Here is a 19,675-nt window from a genome sequence, read left to right as displayed (position 1 = left end):
GTCCGGATTCAAAAGCATTACTGTAAAAAAGAGTTAACTCGAAACGAAATTAAGAGCCCCCGCCGACTGCAGACTGACTTGTCGACCGATAGTTCGGTCGGCTTCTTAATCAGTACGGAGAAAAAAGTCTGTAGTGTACAGCATAATGCATAGACGTAAGTATGAGCTTCCCCATCTCACATTCCAATAAGATTAATGGGTTTCCAAGTGGGCGCGCTACGCTACGAATGATTTCAATAACCTGTTTTCGAAGCTATCATTAAGCTATTGAAACAATTTTTCGAATCAATAAATAGCAATCATATAACTCTTGGACATTTTATCTTTTGTATGAAATGATTATCATACTGTTCCGTTGATCCGAAGCAGAATGAATGACGCTTAAAGAAGGAATGGATTTTTTCTTGGAATTTAGTCAGCAGAAATAATGCCCTTTCCCAACAATTAAAAACGACAAACGGTAAACAGTTTCATCAAAGTGATTTCTTCGATATGGGGATATATTCACTACATCATGTCATATATTTCATATTTTTCATTATGAAATCCATATCCATGGCACCTATCGGTATCGAATTATCATCGACACCACGATTTTCGCTAAATGCTCCTTTCAGTTCGGCCTGTAAAAAACTCTTCTGAACTCTAATCCATCAAATTTGGAGCCCTGAAAAGGGCTGTTGATTATATGCTAAACTAATATAGCACGCTCTCCTCGGATACGATGGGCCAGCTGGATGTCCTTGGGCATGATGTGACGCGTTTTGCATGGATAGCACACAAAATGGTACCTTCTAATAAGCCTCCTGCAGCGTCATAACCGCGGAACTTTGGAAGCGCAAGTCGGTTTTGAAGTCCTGAGCAATTCCACGAACCAAATGCTGCAAAGGTAGCTTGCGGATCAGCAATTCGGTCGACTTCTGATAGCGACGAATTTCATGCGAAGTTCTCGGTCGATAGCGATGTGGCTTCTTCACGCTTCCTGCGGCTGATGCGCTTATCCGAGCTGCTTTCGTGGTGCCTTACCACCGAAAGACTAACGAGCTGTCTGCTTAGTCCCGATGAAACGAGTCCTCACGGTGCGAGAGTAGAGTAAGGAATGAACGAAAGCAAGGGAAGTGTCATTTTATAAAACATAAAAGAATCGAATGTAAACCCCACCCTCTTTATTATATAAGCTTACTGTATACTCACGAATATAATAAGGGTGGGATTTAGATTCTATACTTTTATGGTTTATAAAATGACGCTTCCTTTGCTTTCGTTCATTTCTTACTCTACTCTCGCACCGTGAGGACTCGAGCTCGTTAGTCTTTCGCAGACATCGTTAGTCATTCGGTGGTAAGGCACACGAAGTCAGCTCGGATAAGCGCACCAGTAGCAGGATAGGTGGAGAAGCCACATCGCTATCGACCGGGAACTTTGCGTGAAATTCATCGCTATCGGAAGTCGACCGAATTGCTGATCCGCAAGCTACCTTTGCAGCTTTTGGATCGTGGAATTGCTCAGGACTTCAAAACCGACTTGCGCTTCCAAAGTTCCGCGGCTATGACGCTGCAGGAGGCTTGTTCGAAGATACCAATTTGTGTGCTATCCATGCAAAACGCGTCACATCATGCCCAAGGACATCCAGCTGGCCCATCGTATCCGAGGAGAGCGTGCTATTAGCTTAGCATATAATCAACGGCCCTTTTCAGGGCTCCAAATTTGATGGATTAGAGTACAGAAAAGTTTTTTACAGGCCGAACTGAAAGGAGCATTTAGCGAAAATCGTGGTTTCGAAATAATTCGTTACCGATAATCTCTTTCTGGCAAAACGATGTGGTATGAATCACATTATTTGAATGATAGAATGAAGAAGTTTTCTGCCAATTTCCTTCAACCTCCAAACGTATCTTTCTCCCGTTTGTCGTTTTCGCGTTCGCTAATCCTTTCTCACAACACCCATTTCTAGTTTGAGAAATTGTTGAGTAAACATTGTTTGCCAGTGCGCGTAGAGTGGGAATTCCTAAAGATTCATTGCACCTCTAATAAATTGCCGAAAGACGTGGTCTTACGTTGATCGCACTTGATTGAAAAAATCCAAAACGAAATGTATTTGGTCGCAGCATTGTATGAGTAGAAAGCAAATAATCGCTCGAAAATGACTTGATTTTCGCGATGTGAAACATTTTCCGTTTATCATGTTATGCATCCAATATTGGATACGAAAATTTCCACTGATGGGGAAAAATATTCAGAAGCTTTCCTGTTAATTGCGATTGATTGAAAAATAACAAAACCAAATGTATTTGGTCACAGTGTTATATGGATAGAAAACATTAAAATAAACTATTTCGCATGAATGTATTTTTCAATTCCCAGGGGAACTGGCAGATTATTTTTCAGCAACGATGATAGCAACGAGAATTCCGCGCGTGTATGTGTGTGTGTGTGTGTGGCGGCTGCTCCGATGTTTCAAGCGGAACCGTGGCATCACTCTCCTCCTGATGGATTCCCTTTTGGCCTTAGATGCACAAACAGGCTCTTGGTGACACCGTTCATCAGCGCATTCATGATAAACGAAATTAGCTTCACAACAACAGCGACAACATGCTCCAATCGCTGTTCAATCATAACTGAGTGGGTTTACGAGCGGCGCTCGCTTATATACCGATTTTTGATTTTAATAGCCTGTTTTGAAAGCAATTTTAAGACTATTGAAACAAGTTTTTGGATGAAAAAGTAACAAGTATATGACGCGTAGACATTTTATCTTTCAAATGAAGTGTTTATCATACCATTTCGTTCAGTTGTTTAAGAGCTATTAACGCTCAAAATCTCGGTCTCCGGCGTAACGCTTTCGTTCTCGAAACTTTGGTTTTACACCCCGGTATAGAAATGAAAGACGTAGTCCTACGTCAAAAAATTGTTCAAAATCTGTTTTTTTTTCTCTTTTGATACATCAGATTGATGCCCTGGAAAAACCGTTTCCTCTATGTACTTGTATCCTTTGAACGGGTTAGATGACATAACGTGATAGAATTCGGTACCACATTCTGTTCAAAAATGTACACAAAATACCATTAAAGCCTAATCATGTATCATTAAAGAGTCATCATGTATCATTTTTAAACACAAGTCTAAAAAGTTAAGACCTACACAAATATAAGCCTGAGTCAAATCAATTTATGACTACAAAAATATATTATAGATAAAAATAGCATTATCTCCTTCGTTACCACGTTATCCGGAACATTGTTTGTAATAACTTTATAGCCCTGTATGAGCTAGTCGCGTTCAGCTATCATAATCTGATTTCCGTGAGTATACCCTTCGATTTTCTAAATCAGCAGCCAGTGAAATTCATTAATTGCATTTTTACATAACCAACAACATGCTCGATATTTTGACATCCTGGACCACAATTCCACAAAAATTAGTTAGTAATGATATATAACACAACATATGTCGCAATAACCATTTTGAGTAATATGCGTTTGAAAACTTTTAATAAATCGTTACATTTTTCGTAGAGTGACCCACCTATATAGAAATCAAAGACATAGTCCTATGTCAGAAGGATCGATTATACGATGAATATAAGACGCTTTGAGCTATTTACTATTTAACCCCGAAAAACTCAAAAATATCAAACCAACATGGGATGAACACTCAGTTTTGCGATTGACTGTATTTTCATTTTACAACTCATTCCCAAATGTAGTCCAACATTAAATATAAATCATATTTAAATAAATCACATCGAGTGTGTATCAGTCAGTGATGAGTGTACTTGTACACAATATTGAAAGCAAGTAAACGTTGAGCTTAGTTAACCACTTTACCGCTTATTTACACTAAATGGTATGCAAAGAAGGGCGCTGATTGTCTAATGTGTTCAGCCAATACTCAACCCCATTCTACTACTTAGTATAGTTGTGTGCAAGTATTCTTGAAAGGAATCAAAATCAAAAGGATGCAGGTCAGCTTGATTTTAAATTGACACTATGAGAAATTTTCATGAAATCGAGGCATAATGAAATCATTAAATTCCCGAAGAAGGTTCTTCTCCGACAGACGTGAAGGCAATGTCCAAGGCGCTCTTATTTCGAGTCATATGGTGAACGGGGAGATATATAGTACGAAGTCATCCGGCTTATTTAAAACGTTAAGCCCTGACCGAGCTAGGGGACCAAAGATGAACTTTTCGTCTGACTCACGTTGGTCCCTGCGGATCAATAGGAGACTTTTATAAAAATCGTTTTCCAATTTTGTTGCTGTCGCTTCCAGTTGACACTCTCTAAACAAAAAACCCAATGTCGGTGCGATGAAACCAGCTCAACGTATTAATCTTTGGATACATTAGAAGCGATCTTGAACAGTCTGCCAAATAAAAGTTTTTTTTGACGTAGGACTACGTCTTTCATTTCTATACCGGGGTGTAAAATCAAAGTTTCGAAAACGAAAGCGTTACGCCGGAGATCGAGATTTTGAGCGATAATAGCTCCTAAACAACTGAACGAAATGGTATGTTAAACACTTCATTCGAAAGATAAAATGTCTACGCGTTATATACTTGTTACTTTTTGATCCAAAAACTTGTTTCAACAGTCTTAAAATTGCTTTCAAAACAGGCTATTGAAATCACCAATCGGTATATAAGCGATCGCCGCTCGGAAATCAACTCATTTATAATTGAACAGCGATTGGAGCATGTTGTCGCTGTTGTGGTGAAGCTCTTCGTTTATCATGAAAGCGCGGATGAACGGTGTCACCAAGAGCCTGTTTGTGCACCTTAGGCCAGAAGGGAATCCATCAGAAGGAGAGTGATGCCACAAACGGTTCCCCGGGAAGAGATCGGAGCAGCCGCCACACACACGCATACACGCGCGGAATTTTTTTTCGTTTGGATGCCATTCAGCATTTAAAATTCCAGAAAGAAAAAATCGCTGCTGAAAAATAATCTGCCAGTTCCCTGAGAATTGAAAAATACATTCATGCGAAAGAGTTTATTTTAATGTTTTCTAACCATATAACTCTCGATTCAATCACGCACATAAAGCATACTTAAGCGATATTCTGGTGGTGAAACGCATTCATTTTTCGTGCGGACATCGACAAGGCAACATCGTAATTAAACGAGCTGAACGTGCTGGACGAGCTGGACGGCGAGGGATCAAGAGATTCATTACCTGACTTGACCTGACTTGAAACGCATACAGTTTGATTGGAACTGTGGGGGAGCGCAGAAAAGCCGATCCATCAGAAGAAGTGAAGACGACCGAGAGAGTATCAGCACCGAAAAACGGTTCCGTTTGAGACATCGAAGCAGCCGCCACACACACACACACATATATATACGTGCGGAACTTCTTTCGTTTAAATGCCATCCAGCATCGAGAAGATTCCGGAAGAATATTATCGTTGCTGAAAAACAAACTGCCAGTTCCCCTGGGAATTGAAAAATACATTCATGCGAAAGAGTTTTTTTTATGTTTTCTAACATATAACGCTGCGACCAAATACATTTGGTTTTGTGATTTTTCAATCAAATGCAATTAATTAGCAGGAAAGCTTCAGAAGATTATCCTTCCCCATCAGTAGGATATTTTCGTATCCAATATTGGATGCATAAAACCTTGTACCTCCAAACAAATGATCACTAAATCAACGATAGTCCTACGTCACCATTGCGGTTATACCATATATATAACCCACTTCCTGTTTTTTGAGGTTCATCCATTTAAGAAAATCAACATGATCAAATTGTGATATAAAAATATATATATATAGCGGGACATTTTCGTTTCTTTTGCGAAATGCGGGACGGAATCTTACGCGGGACATTTTGTTGAAATGCGGGACTGTCCCGCGTAACGCGGGACATCTGGTCAGTTTACTTCAAATACGTGGGTCGTTTAGAAAGTTCGTGTAAGTAGAAAGATGGCACCACTGACGCGAATCGAGGTTATGTTTAGGCCAGGTGCAAATAGGGCGCTTGCAGCGTGCATATGTATTAGTAGTCTGTTGGGCAGGCAAAAGTGACAGCTGCATATGATTAACATGGATCGACAAGAGTAAGTTTTGTTTAAATAATTATTTTAGCGTAACAGAAACAAAAATTACGCATCACTCTATATTTACATCATGCTAAGATATGTGTATTCAAATATTTAATTTTAGCGTAAAAGCCAGATACGCAGAAAAAATTAAAAAATTCTGTTTTGGTTACGACCCGTATCAATGGATGCAGCATGAATATTCAAAAAGTGCCTTACCAAAAAATGTGACTTATTACGACCTAGTGGAATATCTTGTAAATCGCGAAAGTCCGTATACCCGGAAATGCTTTAAGGCCTTCAAGAGCTTGGACGCATACAAAAATTTCAAGGCGGGATGGGTACAATTTTTAGGTTCCAGATACGTCGATTCTGGTTTTTGTATTGTGTTTGCTCAGGTAAGTTTTGTATATTCTCAGTAAAGAAAATTACTCACTATACGATGTTGCAGGTGAAGCATTCCCAAAAATTTAACCTAAAGCCTACATCTACCTGGGTGTCGGTAGATCCCACAGGAACAGTTCAAACTGCACATTGCAATTGTATGGCAGGATTAGGTGAAGTGTGTTCTCATGTAGGCTCTGTGCTTTTTGCTCTCGAGTGCTGGTCCCGTAAAGAAGTAAATGAAAATGAACCTTCGTGTACAGATATACTTAATCGGTGGTTGGTTCCACCGAAAAAAGCGGTTAATTGTGGCGAAATTAAAGACATATTCAGCCAGAAAGATCAACCAGTTTCCAGATATGATTTCCAGATACCCGAATGCCCTGCGAAAGAGTTGAATGTATTTATACGTAAATTGATCGATAACGGAGAAAATCCATCAGTTGGCCAATTTATGGAAAATACAAGAAAGCATTCGAATGTGAACTCGAGCCTTTGTGACATTGATCTTTATCCGAATATGTTAAAAATCCTTTTCTGCCAATTTTTTGATCCAAATTTAAGAGGAAAGTCGCTCAACGAGCTTCGCGAAATAGGGAATAGTAAATTGAGGAATATGCGTTATACAAGACCCCTTGTTCGTAAAATAGCACGAGTTTCACAAAGTTCAAGTTGGTTCTGGGAAAAATTTCGCGTTGGAAAAATAACTGCATCTACATTTAAAGCAACCACAAGAACGCCGATTGATAATCCTTCAATGCACCTAATTAGAAAAATTTGCTATCCCGAAGATTATCGTTTTTCAACACCTGCGACGAGATATGGATGTACCCATGAGAAGGATGCGTTAAAGACATATGGTTCAAAAATGGCAGCTGAACATTTAAATTTCCATTATTCTTCTTCTGGTCTACACTTAGTTGAGAAAAAACCATTTTTCGGAGCATCACCGGATGCAATCGCCGTTTGTGATTGTTGTGGAGAGGTTTCTGTGGAAATCAAGTGCCCTCATTGCCTGCGAGACGGTAAAACAATAAAAGAATATGTGACTAGGCCAGATAGTCCTATTCAAATTACGGAAACAGGATATAAAATGAACCACAATCATCAGTACTTCTATCAAGTGCAAATGCAGATGTATATACTTAATGTTAAGTTTTGCGACTTTGTTGTTTGGACAAACAAGGAATTGGTCATACTGCGAGTGGACCGAGACGACACATTTTTGAAGAAAGAGTTGATAAAAGCCGAAAGTTTCTTCAGATTGGTTATTATGCCTGAACTTTTAGGCCAATACTATACAGGAGGGTATTTTAAAGATAGATTGTGAAAAAAGGGAAATTACGAAATAATATTTTGACTGCCAATGTATTATGTATGTATTAAACTCAAATAAATGTATATAAAAATTCAATAAAATGTAGTAATTTATTTCGGTACAATGATTAATCTTCAGGGACTACAGAGGGGCAAAGGTTAACTAGACAACAACAATTTGTCACAATTTGATCCACTAGTGAAGTTTCACAAAAGTTTGAAGTATTCTTCAGAGTGCTTATTGGAAACTTGTTCTTGTATAGTATCTTATACTTATTCCGAACCTGCGCAATCACTCGCTCTACATGAATCCTAACATTTGCTAATTTCCGTGTGTTTTCAATATCAAGAGGGTGCAACTGATCTTGACCAACAGTAAAAGCAGGTAACAGTAATTCAACTCCAGCACTTTCAACGTGATTTCTTATTAGGAATCCCCTATCTGCCATGATATAATCTCCTTTTTGCATTCTACTTAACATACCGGATTTTTCAGTGATAAATTTATCACTTGCTCGGCCACCAAATCCATTTGATATGAATATAATGGATCCATTAGGAGCGATTCCGATTAGGTATTTAACAGTATGTGAATGTTTATAATTAGACCACATTTGAGCAGCTTGTAAAACGTCACTGGGCTTCTCAGTGAGCACCTCGAAGCAATCTATAACGACTGAGACCTTATTACCGAAATGTCGCTTGAAACACTCTGGCATCGAATTTTGTACCGATTCACGAGACGGCCAACTGACAAGCCCTTTCATTCGTTGAAACATGACGTATATACATTTACGAAAATATCTAGAGACAGTACTAACGTGAACTCCACTCATGTACGCAATTAATGTCAGATCTAAATCTAGCCTAAGCTTAGCTAAAGTAAAAATAAAAATTTGAAATTTCGTTATCTTACACGAACCAGTCGGTTGTGGGAAATAAGGTTCTAAAAACCCAAATAAAAACTTAAAAACATTGTAGTTTAGTCCTGTAAAATATTTACATTTGTCATCATTCTGACTAAAATCTTCGAAACTAGTGCATAGAAATGGGTGGTGCTTTTCTCTCATAATTTCTATTTCACATTGCAATTTTTTTATTTCTTCTTCGAGCACTGTTTCTCTGTCCACCGGACCTGGAGCCGTCAGCAAATCTTCCTCCGGAATCGTTTCCAACGTCTTTCGGATAGCCTCCTTTACTTCACTCCGCCTAGTCAAACACTCAAATCTGTCCTTAGCAGCAGATGTCATCCGATTTTTGTAACCTAATTTCTGGTTCGGTACCCAATCAGGATTCATTTCATCTAAAAGATCAGCACTTTGACCTGAATGAAGAAAAAAACGTTATGACAAGTTTAATGAGAACAAATTTTCATTTTTACCTGAAAGGAAATGCTGCGAGCAAACCACCGTTGATGGCCATTTTTCTGGCACCAAATCAATCCGCTTCAATGCATTTGTCCATGCAATTTGGCGCTTTTCGGACAACTCTTTTCTCTTGGCGCTACGCTTATCCACCGCGGGGAAGCGGAACCATTTTTCCCCGTCACGATCGCCGCGTTTGTTGCACCCAAAAACTGCACACGTCCTAGGCACTAATTAATGCAATGAAATCATATTATTTCAAATGTCTGTCGTTGGCAGATATTTCAGAATGTACTTACTGGTTATTATTTATCAAATGTAGGGATATGTTTTACAAAAAAAATATTTTTAGCTCTCCAATTTAATTTTTCAAATCTCACTCCACTGCTGCTGCATAGAAACTACGAATGTCAACAAACGTTTGTGTGCCCAACACATGCTCTGCATGTATGTGTAGCAAGAGCCCTATTGAGACATTTATAGTGCGAATAAAGGCTGATTTAGACGATGCCAGTCAGCGCTCTAGTTGAAGTATCCAGTGAATAGAGAACAGACACTCTGTTCAAGTTACTTGTACCAGTATCGAACAAGTAATTGGCCTCTAACTTGAACAGAGTATCTGTTCTCTATTCACTGGATACTTCAACTAGAGCGCTGACTGGCATCGTCTAAATCAGCCTTAACTTGGCACGATATAGGGCCTGTTTTTTGTGGCTAATTCGCGTTGACGGCGGAATGGTGTCGACATCTGGATACGACATTAGTTTGTATGAGACCAACTCAGGGTACGTTTATATAAAGGTAGTCTGGACTGACGAGTGCATAAGTACAGTGAGGCTGTGACGTGTTTGCTTTGGAGCTCATCATGGAGCGGTATAATAAATTTGTCTAAATAAGTTTATTTCTATTGTAGTTAAGCTTAATATATATATTTATTTATTGCAGCGTAAAGATATTCTATTTAGATTTTCTTTCTTATAAAAACCTAGAGGAAATTGTGGACGGCAATTCGGATTTTAGCTTCCTGAAGATCTTGGTTCAACTCTTGGTTGATGTCCATCAAGACCTTTCGGCGAACCATTCGGTTTTGATTTCCCGAGGCATGAGAATCGTTTGCCTTTCTGACACTAGGAACAGCTAAAAATAAACTGTTTTGTGTACTATATATAACTATATATAACATTATGTATAATTTGGATTTGACGATGTTGTACTTCCAAACCATCGATATGCATAAAACAATCTGGACTGAAGTAAAGCAAGCTAATTTACATGATTTTAGTATTGCTGTTTAGGTCCTGTCCGAAGAATCGAAGCCATTTCTTCCGGATGGTCACATCCCTCGGGAATCGATGAAATGATAATTTGTGGGATATGTTTTCAAAATTCGAGTTGGACTCGAGCCCGCCCACTCTACTTTGTTGTGCCGAATCGGTCCCAGAAAATGATGTCGACAACGGTGCCGATGTCGTGCAATTTTGCAATGATTTGTCGTTCTATCCTTCGTATTTGACAACCAAATTTGAGCCAACACTGTGCCAATCTGGCACTACGTCGACCGAATGGAAAAGTGCTCGAACCTTATTATGGCTCTATTTGTTATCGAGAAAGTTAAAATAAAATATAAATATGACGTTCTTCACAAATATTTATTTTTGTTTTCAATTAAAGCCATTGTAATATTATTTTGATCCCTCACCTAGCGTTGTGAATCCGTTAGACGGGTTAAGTGAAATTTTGTTATAAACTATCTAAAACTAAAAGTTTTCGACTGCTAAAATTGTGTAATTTTCACGGGTCCTCTAAAACCGTTTCCAATGCTACCGGTTTCCTTAAGGTATCTATTTTCGGTATAGTCTAGAGATTCGTGCATTAATGCAACTGGTTTTTGTGTTCCTCCTGCTTATGGATCATGAATATTTCTGCAATATGCTTACGAGCTGGAACACCTAATTGCGATGGTATCATATGTTGGATGGTTGAGTTTGTTTCTATAATAAAATTGAGAAAATAAAATTTATAACATATAAGAATTAGTTTAAACTAATCATACTTACAGGTCTTCAAACTTGGTTATGTTCGTGATGATGTTTTCGTTTGCGATTTCAATGAGATGAGTGTCGATCCAGTTATAGTTTACCGAACATAGTAATATAGAATGGTAATCTATTGAGTGAGACACTTCCGGAGCTAAAACCATTTCTACGCTGTCGAAAAAAACAATGGACCAGTGCAAGCAGGAAGGTAGCTGAAAAATTTCACAAGTCAAAATTTCGACGTTCCATTGCACATCAGAAAAAACGTCTCACCCACATCACCGTTTCGGTCATCATTCATATTACTTTCCATCGTCTCCGGCGGCATCATCATTCAATGCGACCTAAAACTTGTCACTCAATCGAATTGATTCCACTCCATTCGATCTGCTATTTTTCCTTCGTTGATGTTTACAGCTGTATCTATCCTCTGAGATGATGTTCTTCGTTCGTAGATTTTTTTTGTCTTTTTTGACAACACAACGATTTTCTGAATCGTCTGCACCCTTCTTTTTGTCCCGGTATGGTTGAATTTGTCTCTGAGATCAAAATGAAAATAGATCATATGTATTTTATCAGTAAAAATGGAAAATGTAATGGGTTGTATCTAGGACACGACCGCAGTTTTTGACGTAGAACTACGGAATTATATTGTTCAATCCACTTGTTTATCACTTCGGATATTATTTAAGAATGCTTCGAACTTTTTGTAACATCTTTTTAGCTATTTAATTTTTTATTGCTTCAGTAGACTCGACAGAGACGAGTAGAGTCGAAAGCTATCAGCTTCTCGTTTATTTGATTTAACTCGCAACAGACTTTCTCCTTCCCACTCAGATATCGATCACAAACAATGAACCCTTTTGCTTCTATATTCCGCTTGAGATGTGATCGAACCCCACAACATGCAACAGTATGGTTACCCTGAAAGCAAACTTTCATGAAATATACGTTTATCCAAATAAATTCAATGCATATATATATATTCCATAATTTTGGATACTCTTCCATATACGCACTAGCACAAAAAATTCTCGTATGCTGTTCTTCTTTGTCGTAGCACACCTCGATACAAAGGGCTTCCTCTTCCACAATTGTGTAGCTCAAAACATTAATGCAATGGTGGAGGCGATCTGGCGTAGTGGTAACAACCATGCCTCTCACGCTGAAGGTCACGAGTTCAATTCTCACTCCCAATATTCTTCCAAAAATGGAAGTACAAGTGACGAACCAGCCAAAATGTGTTGAAAATCACTATAATACAGCTAAAAAAAAAAAAAAATACCAGAGACATCAGCGAGTAAGTAATTTGGTCGCGTCTGTCGCGACCGCCAATATTATCCATTGTGATCAATGGATAGGCTTCAAATATGAAGTCTCAGTCCAGAAGTTTCTTCGCTAGCTACAGCGGGGAAAACTCTTTAAACCCATTTCTGCAGCTAGGTAATACGTGGGTGCAAATCACGTTTATTCTGTACTCTACAGCGTTCACAGTCCACAATCTGAAACGAAGACATGTGATGGCGCAAAACAAGGAAGAACAAGTGATGTTCATTGTTCCGTGTCTAGAACGATACTAGAACTTTGCCTCAGCGAGATCCACTGTTTATTGACGAATTTACGCAAAACTGAATCAGCTCATGCGACATCTACATTAGAGCTCAGAACCACAAAAGTGAGGATGTATGTTTATTTTACGCACTGAAAAGCAAGATTCGATGGTGATTATTCATTTTATTTCAATTTAGATTCATTTCAGCCATTGAATGTCGTCAGTATATGGTAAGAAACTTGGAGTTTTGTATATTTACGATGGTTTCAACACGCGATTTGACCAAAGTCATAGATAATCTTCGAAAATTTTAAGTTTGATAATGCATACCGGTTATTGATGTTGTGGTTAATTGCGATGAAATCGATATCATAGCAAGTTGGCTGATATCATTGATTATGTAGGGGCCGATACGAGAAGGATTTGCAGTATTTTTAGCGCAAAACACCTTATTCATCGTTTACTTAGTTGAAAAAAAATTAAGTTATAATACTTATAACAAGCCATTCCTCGTAATGTACATAGCACATTGTAAAATGATGATTTTCTAACCTTTTCAGCGTGGAAAGAATACACGAAACCGGGTAATTTGAAGATAAATTCTGATTTTTCTAGAAAATTTGAACGAATTTCATGCCAAAAAAACAAAACATCCTCATTTTACTCGTTGCGCCATCTGGTTGTAAATCCAACGTAAATTCGTCAATTGACGAATTTACGCAAAGCTTGAATCAGCTCATGCGACATCTACATTAGAGCTCAGAGCCACAAAAGTGAGGGTGTTTATTTTACCCACTGAAAAACAAGATTCGGTGGTGATTATTCATTTTATTTCAATTTAGATTCATTTCAGCCATTCAATTTCGTCAGTATATTGTAAGAAAGTTGGAGTTTTGTTTATTTACGACGGTTTCAACACGCGATTTGACCAAAGTCATAGATAATCTTCGAAAATTTTAAGTTTGATAATGCATACCGGTTATTGATACTATGGATGATTGCGATGAAATCGATATCATATCAAATTTGCTGATATCACTGATTATGTAGGGGCCGATACGAGAAGGTTTGCAGTATTTTTAGGGCAAAACACCCTATTCATCGTTTACTCAGTTGAAAATAATTAAAGTTACAATACTTATAACAAGTAATTCCTCGTAATATACATAGCACATTGTAAAATGATGATTTTCTAACCTTTTCAGCGTAAAAAGAATACATGAAACCGGGAAATTTGAAGATAAATTCTGATTTTTCTAGAAAATTTGCACGAATTTCATACCAAAAAAACAAGACATCCTCATTTTACTCGCTGCGCCATCTGGTTGTAAATCCAACGTAAATTCGTCAATTGGCGATCTAACGTACAAATCTACATCTAGGCGGCGCTGCGGTGAAAGTGATGATGGTTTTAGATTTTGCCATGTGAGCTTATGGAAGGTTTGTAGTTCTTTCCATAAATTACAATGCTATAATCATAAAAGATTATTTGATTGCAATGAGTTTGTAAGAAATTTAATTCTGCGCAATTTTATATATAACATGTTATTTATTTACCTCTTTAAGTAGTGAAAACTATAAAAATGTTAACAATGGTTGAATTAAAGAAGGAAATTCGAGAGCACAATCAAACACAAGTAGAAAAATGTACGATTCCTGCATGTGAGAACTACCTTGGAAAGCCCGGAAGTAAAATATACGTGATTTGTTTTTGAGTTTTAGGTTACATTAGCATCATTTTCTAAGTTCAAAAACAAAATCCAGATGTCTCACCGATCGTTTACGTTTTGCGTTAGATCGCCAGATGTCGACACTGTACCGTTGTCATCGCGAAAAGGTTTCATTCCGTTTCCACCGTGAAGTGTATTCGTAGTGTATTCGAGAATCAGGCCCTTATATCCTATACAATGGGCCTGATTCTCGAATACACTGACATTTTTGTATGAGATTATCATATCACATGAAGAAAACAAAAGTTTTCCACTCACATTGAATACCAGTTTGATACGAAGAGGTTAATTTTCATTAATGATTTTTTTTTATTTTATTTGAAAAGTGCTCATTCTGCCTGAAAACTCATCATTATCTTCGCTTCACTAACTCGTAAAACGTAGTTCAATGGCGTGTCGTTTATTTCGTTTCCACCGTGAAGTGTATTCGAGAATCAGGCCCTAAATGAGAAATTTTGGCGGTTTATATGAACTCCTATGTGGTTTAACATAGGATCTATAGTGAAAAACCTACTTTTTCGTTTATTTCACGCCATTCTGAATAGCTTTGAGACAAAAATATGAAGAAAAAAAAACTGAAAGTACATCTTAAGGTGTATCGATAAATATCTTCAAACAATTTTTTCATCAAAAAATCTAATAATAATAAAAATTTAAATATGCAGTACAAAAAAAAATTATATATTTTCTGGCATTTCGAAATTTTGAGACACACTTCTGCTCTAATTTTTATTTAAATGCGTTCGTAGGTGTCTTTTTTCTACATGTAGCGTAATTTTTCATGAATTTTTTAGAGCATTGCGAGACACAAAAATAATTTTCTTCATCTTCTGCATTATTATTTTTTATTATTGAAATCGATTATTTGATTGTATTCGTGGTTTTCAATTGTAAGATTAAAATAGAAAAAAAAACAATTCGGATTTTTTTAATTGTTCTTCTCATTAATCCGAATGATCTTTCCACAAGGACTTTATTTTTTTCTCACAGAGCTCTATCGTACTGCTGCCATCTAAATCCAATGTAAAGATAATCTCATATATTTTAAGATACGAGAAAAAAATTGTCGTACAGCGCAATGCTTTAAATACACAGCCAAAATTTAGACATAAGAAAAACAAAATTCGAATAAATATAAAAGTAGTAATGGGTCTCTAAATTCAAAATAAATTAAAAATGCCCAAAGGCCAAAAAACTTTTTTTTTGCGTAATCCTCTTAAAAATTCAAGAAAAAATTACGTTACATGTGGTAAAAACAACACATACGACCGCATTGAAATAAAAATTAGAATAAAATTGGGTCTCAGAGTAATATGTTTTTACAAAATTTCGAAATGCCTGAAAATATATATAATTTTTAATTCTGAAAAAAATCACATATACCTAACGTAGAAAGAAATTTGAATACAAACTAGAGTAGTGCTGAATCTCAAAATAAAAAATGAGTAGGTTATATCTATGATATAACCGCAAGGTTCACGTGGAACTACCTTAGCTTAGCAATCATTCGTTTGTATTGATTAAATTCTTGATTGAATGAAACAGTTTATTGTGATTGATTGTTCTTCGTTAAAAGTAAATTTAATGACTGACCTTTTACGTTTGGTATGATGACTAGAACAAAATATATGTACGGAAGAATTATCAAACGTTTGATGAACCAGCCTAAGGCTGAAAATCTTTCCAATAAAGACAAAAAAAAATTATCAAACGATTATTTTATTTTACATTTCCTTCTGAAGTTTACATTCCAAAAGTGTACATACTTCTCGATTCTCGAATTTGCTTGAAACTGGGAAGTTCATTCGCTTCTAGTGGCTGCACGATTTTCCCAGGTTCCTAAGTTTAGAAGATCATGTTAGGACAGACATATTCCACTCTGCACAAAGGCAAGCGAGGACAAAAGTACTCGCAGTTTGCATTTATTTGCAGAGCCGATTTCCCCAGAAACCTCGGTTTTGAAGTCTGTGTTAGGGAAACACATTTCAATCGGAACAAAAATACTCCCGATTTGTATGAATTCGCAATGCCGATTTCCCCACGCTCCATGGATTTGAAGTCTGTGTTAGGGAAACACATTCCAGTCGGAACAAAAATACCCCCGACTTGCATGAATTTGAAATACCGATTTCTCCAGGCACCTTGGTTTAGAAATCTCTATTAGGGAACACATTTCGGTGGGAACAAAAGCTCCCCCTACTTTCGTGTGTTCTTTTTCTTCTTTTTGGCTTTAAGAGGGTTTAAACTTTTCAGTTCACTCGCCTCTAGGCTCTTTCGTGTGTTTGCAATGCCGATTTCGCTGCTTGGTTTTAAAGTCTGTGTTAGGGAACATTTTTCGATGAGAACAAAAGTCCCCCTACTTTCATGTATTTGCAATGCCGATTTCCCCAAGGCTGCTTGGTTTTGATGGCTGTGTTAGGGAAACCGTAAATCGGGCCAATCAAAACGATGCAGTTAGGGCGTTTAGATAACGCCTAATATTTTACAGTTATTCAATTGTTTATCTAATGAAAAACAACATTTTGTTAGTTGCGATAGATGCGTAGAAATATTCCCTATCAAGTGATGCAAACATCTCTCCTATCCAGTACGAAATGTTCGAGCTATAAGCATTCGAAATCTTTCATTTTTTCCTGCATGTTCTGTGTTTAGGTTTTCATTTTACCCTCCATATATTCCGGTTAGACGTAGTCCCACGTCAAAAAAATATTCAAACTTAATTTAAAATTAAAATAAAAATTAATTTCAAATTTTTTTTAGTGTTTGATATTCTGATGAAAAAATTGTTTGAAAATATTGTTCGAAACACCTAAGTAAGATGTACTTTCAATGTTCTTTTTATATTTTTGTCTCAAAACTATTGAGAATGGCGTGGAGAAAACGAAAAGCTGCATTTTTCACCATAGATCCTATGGTGTACCATATAAGGACTAAAATATATCTTACTACTGCCAAAATGTTTTATTTAGTACCCTATACAATATTTTCCATACAGCTGATGATTTGGTTAGAGTAGTACTGAATCTCTAAATCCCAAAAAAAAAATTTCAAAATTTCAATATTTCAATATTTTTTTGACGTAGGACTACGTCTTTCATTTCTATACCGGGGTGTAAAATCAAAGTTTCGAAAACGAAAGCGTTACGCCGGAGACCGAGATTTTGAGCGTTAATAGCTCCTAAACAACTGAACGAAATGGTATGATAAACACTTCATTCGAAAGATAAAATGTCTACGCGTTCTATACTTGTTACTTTCTGATCCAAAAACTTGTTTCAATAGTCTTAAAATTGCTTTCAAAACAGGCTATTGAAATCACCAATCGGTATATAAGCGAGCGCCGCTCGGAAATCCACTCAGTTCAAATTGAACAGCGATTGGAGCATGTTGTCGCTGTTGTGATGAAGCTCTTCGTTTATCATGAAAGCGCGGATGAACGGTGTCACCAAGAGCCTGTTTGTGCACCTTAGGCCAGAAGGGAATCCATCAGGAGGAGAGTGATGCCACAAACGGTTCCCCGGGAAGATCTCGAAGCAGCCGCTACACACACACACATACACGCGCGGAATTCTTTCCGTTTGGATGCCATTCAGTATCGAGAAAGATCCAGAAAATAATCTGCCAGTTCCTCTGGGAATTTAAAAATGAATTTCATGTGAAAGAGTTTATTTTAATGTTTTCTATCCATGTAACACTGTGACCAAATACATTTGGTTTTGTGATTTTTCAATCAATCGCAATTAACAGGATAGCTTCTGAAGATTATTCTTCCCCATCAGTAGGATATTTCCGTATCCAATATTGGATGCATAAAACCTTGTGCCTCCAACGTAACGCTCTCGTTTTCGAAGTCCCCCAAATATTCATTCATTCAGAATGAATTCAGATTCAACTTCAAACAAATGATCTCTAAATCAACGATAGTCCTACGTCACTCTTGCGGTTATACCATAGATATAACCCACTTCCTGTTTTTAGTACTAAAATTTTTGATGATTTTTTTTTGATAATTTTTCTCGATACACTGTAGTAAGGTGCATATTCACTATTTTTTTTTCAAATTTTTATCTAGAAGCTTTTGAGGATGGCGTGAAATAAACGAGAAAGTACGTTTTTCACTATAGATCCTATGTTAAACCACATAGGGGTTCAAATAAACGGTCAAAATTTCTGATTTAATATCCTATACAATATTTGCCATACAGCTAGTGATTTATTTTGGGGGCACTTTTTACTCCCTTACCCGGCCAGGCCCTTTTATCAAATATTTATGCTATTACCAACCAAGTCCTTTTTGTGACAGCTTCCGAGGAGTCTACTGAACACTTCTTGTGAATAAATCTAAAAAGCGCTCTAGAAATTCCAGATGAACATCTAGTGTGAGTGTAGTTATTACTGCTTTTCGCCTAGCGAAGGGCGCGATAAGGAAATCTTCAACCAAGCATATGTCGCAACTATAAAAAGTAACTATTGTTATTAAAAAGTAATGGTAAATTAGTGGAATTTTTAATTAAAACGCTGCCTTCTTGTATTGCATATAACAAGTTTAGAAGTTCTTTGTGATAACCTAGAATTCAATATTATGCTCAGTTTCTCCCCGATCAATTTATTTACATAATTCAATATTACGAGCAGCGTTTGACCTCTTTCCATCAGCTAATCGATAATCTTTTTGAAAAACTGCCCAAATCTATTCCTCGAAATTATCTGGTGGAATCCCTAATTCAGCATTCGTCCATGCAGTGGGATCAGGATATTCGAACTCTCCCTAAAATGTAAGGAAATTAACAGTCTGCAAGTTAGGGAAATATGAAAAGCAACGAACCGTAATGTGCTCGTATTCGTGGAACAGATGCCAAAGGACCCACCACCACATCAATCCGCCAGCGATTTGGCCACCAGCGCGAGCCCACAGTTCAGGCTTAGGACCATTCATCCGGTATGAAACACTGCAACATTGTTCATTTTCCATAGACGGATCAAAACAACGGCAAATTATATAATGAAGCGAACCGAGGATGCGGCAAATTGATGGACTTACTCGTGACTGTGGCGAACTATTTGCTTGCGAATTCCGCTGACGGCGTTTCGCGAACTCAGCGATCGCTGCAGCAGCCTCCCTAGGAGAACAGCACGAGAGGAAAGCATATTTTCCTTGTCGGATGGAATCTGAGTAGAAAATTTGGTGCTGTTATTGTTCCTGTTGGTGCGAACTGAAATGTATTTTCAACACAAACGTCTGATAACAGTT

At 37.3% G+C, this 19,675-nt stretch overlaps 3 protein-coding genes across 3 annotated transcripts; 1 reads left to right on the top strand and 2 right to left on the bottom strand.

Annotated features, from left to right (window-relative positions):
• The first annotated feature begins 6,001 nt into the window (after positions 1-6,001).
• Positions 6,002-7,755, top strand: LOC129774295 (uncharacterized). The gene is made up of 4 exons (XM_055778013.1): positions 6,002-6,059; positions 6,166-6,439; positions 6,493-7,027; positions 7,346-7,755. The coding sequence occupies exons 1-4, from the start codon at positions 6,037-6,039 to the stop codon at positions 7,753-7,755; spliced, it is 1,242 nt and encodes a 413-aa protein (XP_055633988.1). The 5' UTR covers positions 6,002-6,036.
• On the bottom strand, positions 6,005-9,547 carry LOC129777641 (uncharacterized). Its single transcript, XM_055784018.1, has 2 exons — positions 9,124-9,547; positions 6,005-9,066 (listed from the first exon to the last, which is right to left on the bottom strand). Exon 2 carries the CDS (start codon positions 9,038-9,040, stop codon positions 7,871-7,873), a length of 1,170 nt encoding a protein of 389 aa, XP_055639993.1. The 5' UTR covers positions 9,041-9,066; positions 9,124-9,547; the 3' UTR covers positions 6,005-7,870.
• Positions 9,548-19,002: 9,455 nt separating this feature from the next.
• LOC129777630 (uncharacterized) lies at positions 19,003-19,675 on the bottom strand. The gene is made up of 3 exons (XM_055784008.1): positions 19,466-19,675; positions 19,250-19,373; positions 19,003-19,192 (listed from the first exon to the last, which is right to left on the bottom strand). The coding sequence occupies exons 1-3, from the start codon at positions 19,570-19,572 to the stop codon at positions 19,115-19,117; spliced, it is 309 nt and encodes a 102-aa protein (XP_055639983.1). The 5' UTR covers positions 19,573-19,675; the 3' UTR covers positions 19,003-19,114.

Source organism: Toxorhynchites rutilus, chromosome 3, assembly GCF_029784135.1.
Source record: "Toxorhynchites rutilus septentrionalis strain SRP chromosome 3, ASM2978413v1, whole genome shotgun sequence".
Classification (NCBI taxonomy): Eukaryota; Metazoa; Arthropoda; class Insecta; order Diptera; family Culicidae; genus Toxorhynchites; species Toxorhynchites rutilus.
Note: the sequence above shows the minus strand (reverse complement) of the source record. Positions and strands in the feature narration are given on the sequence as shown.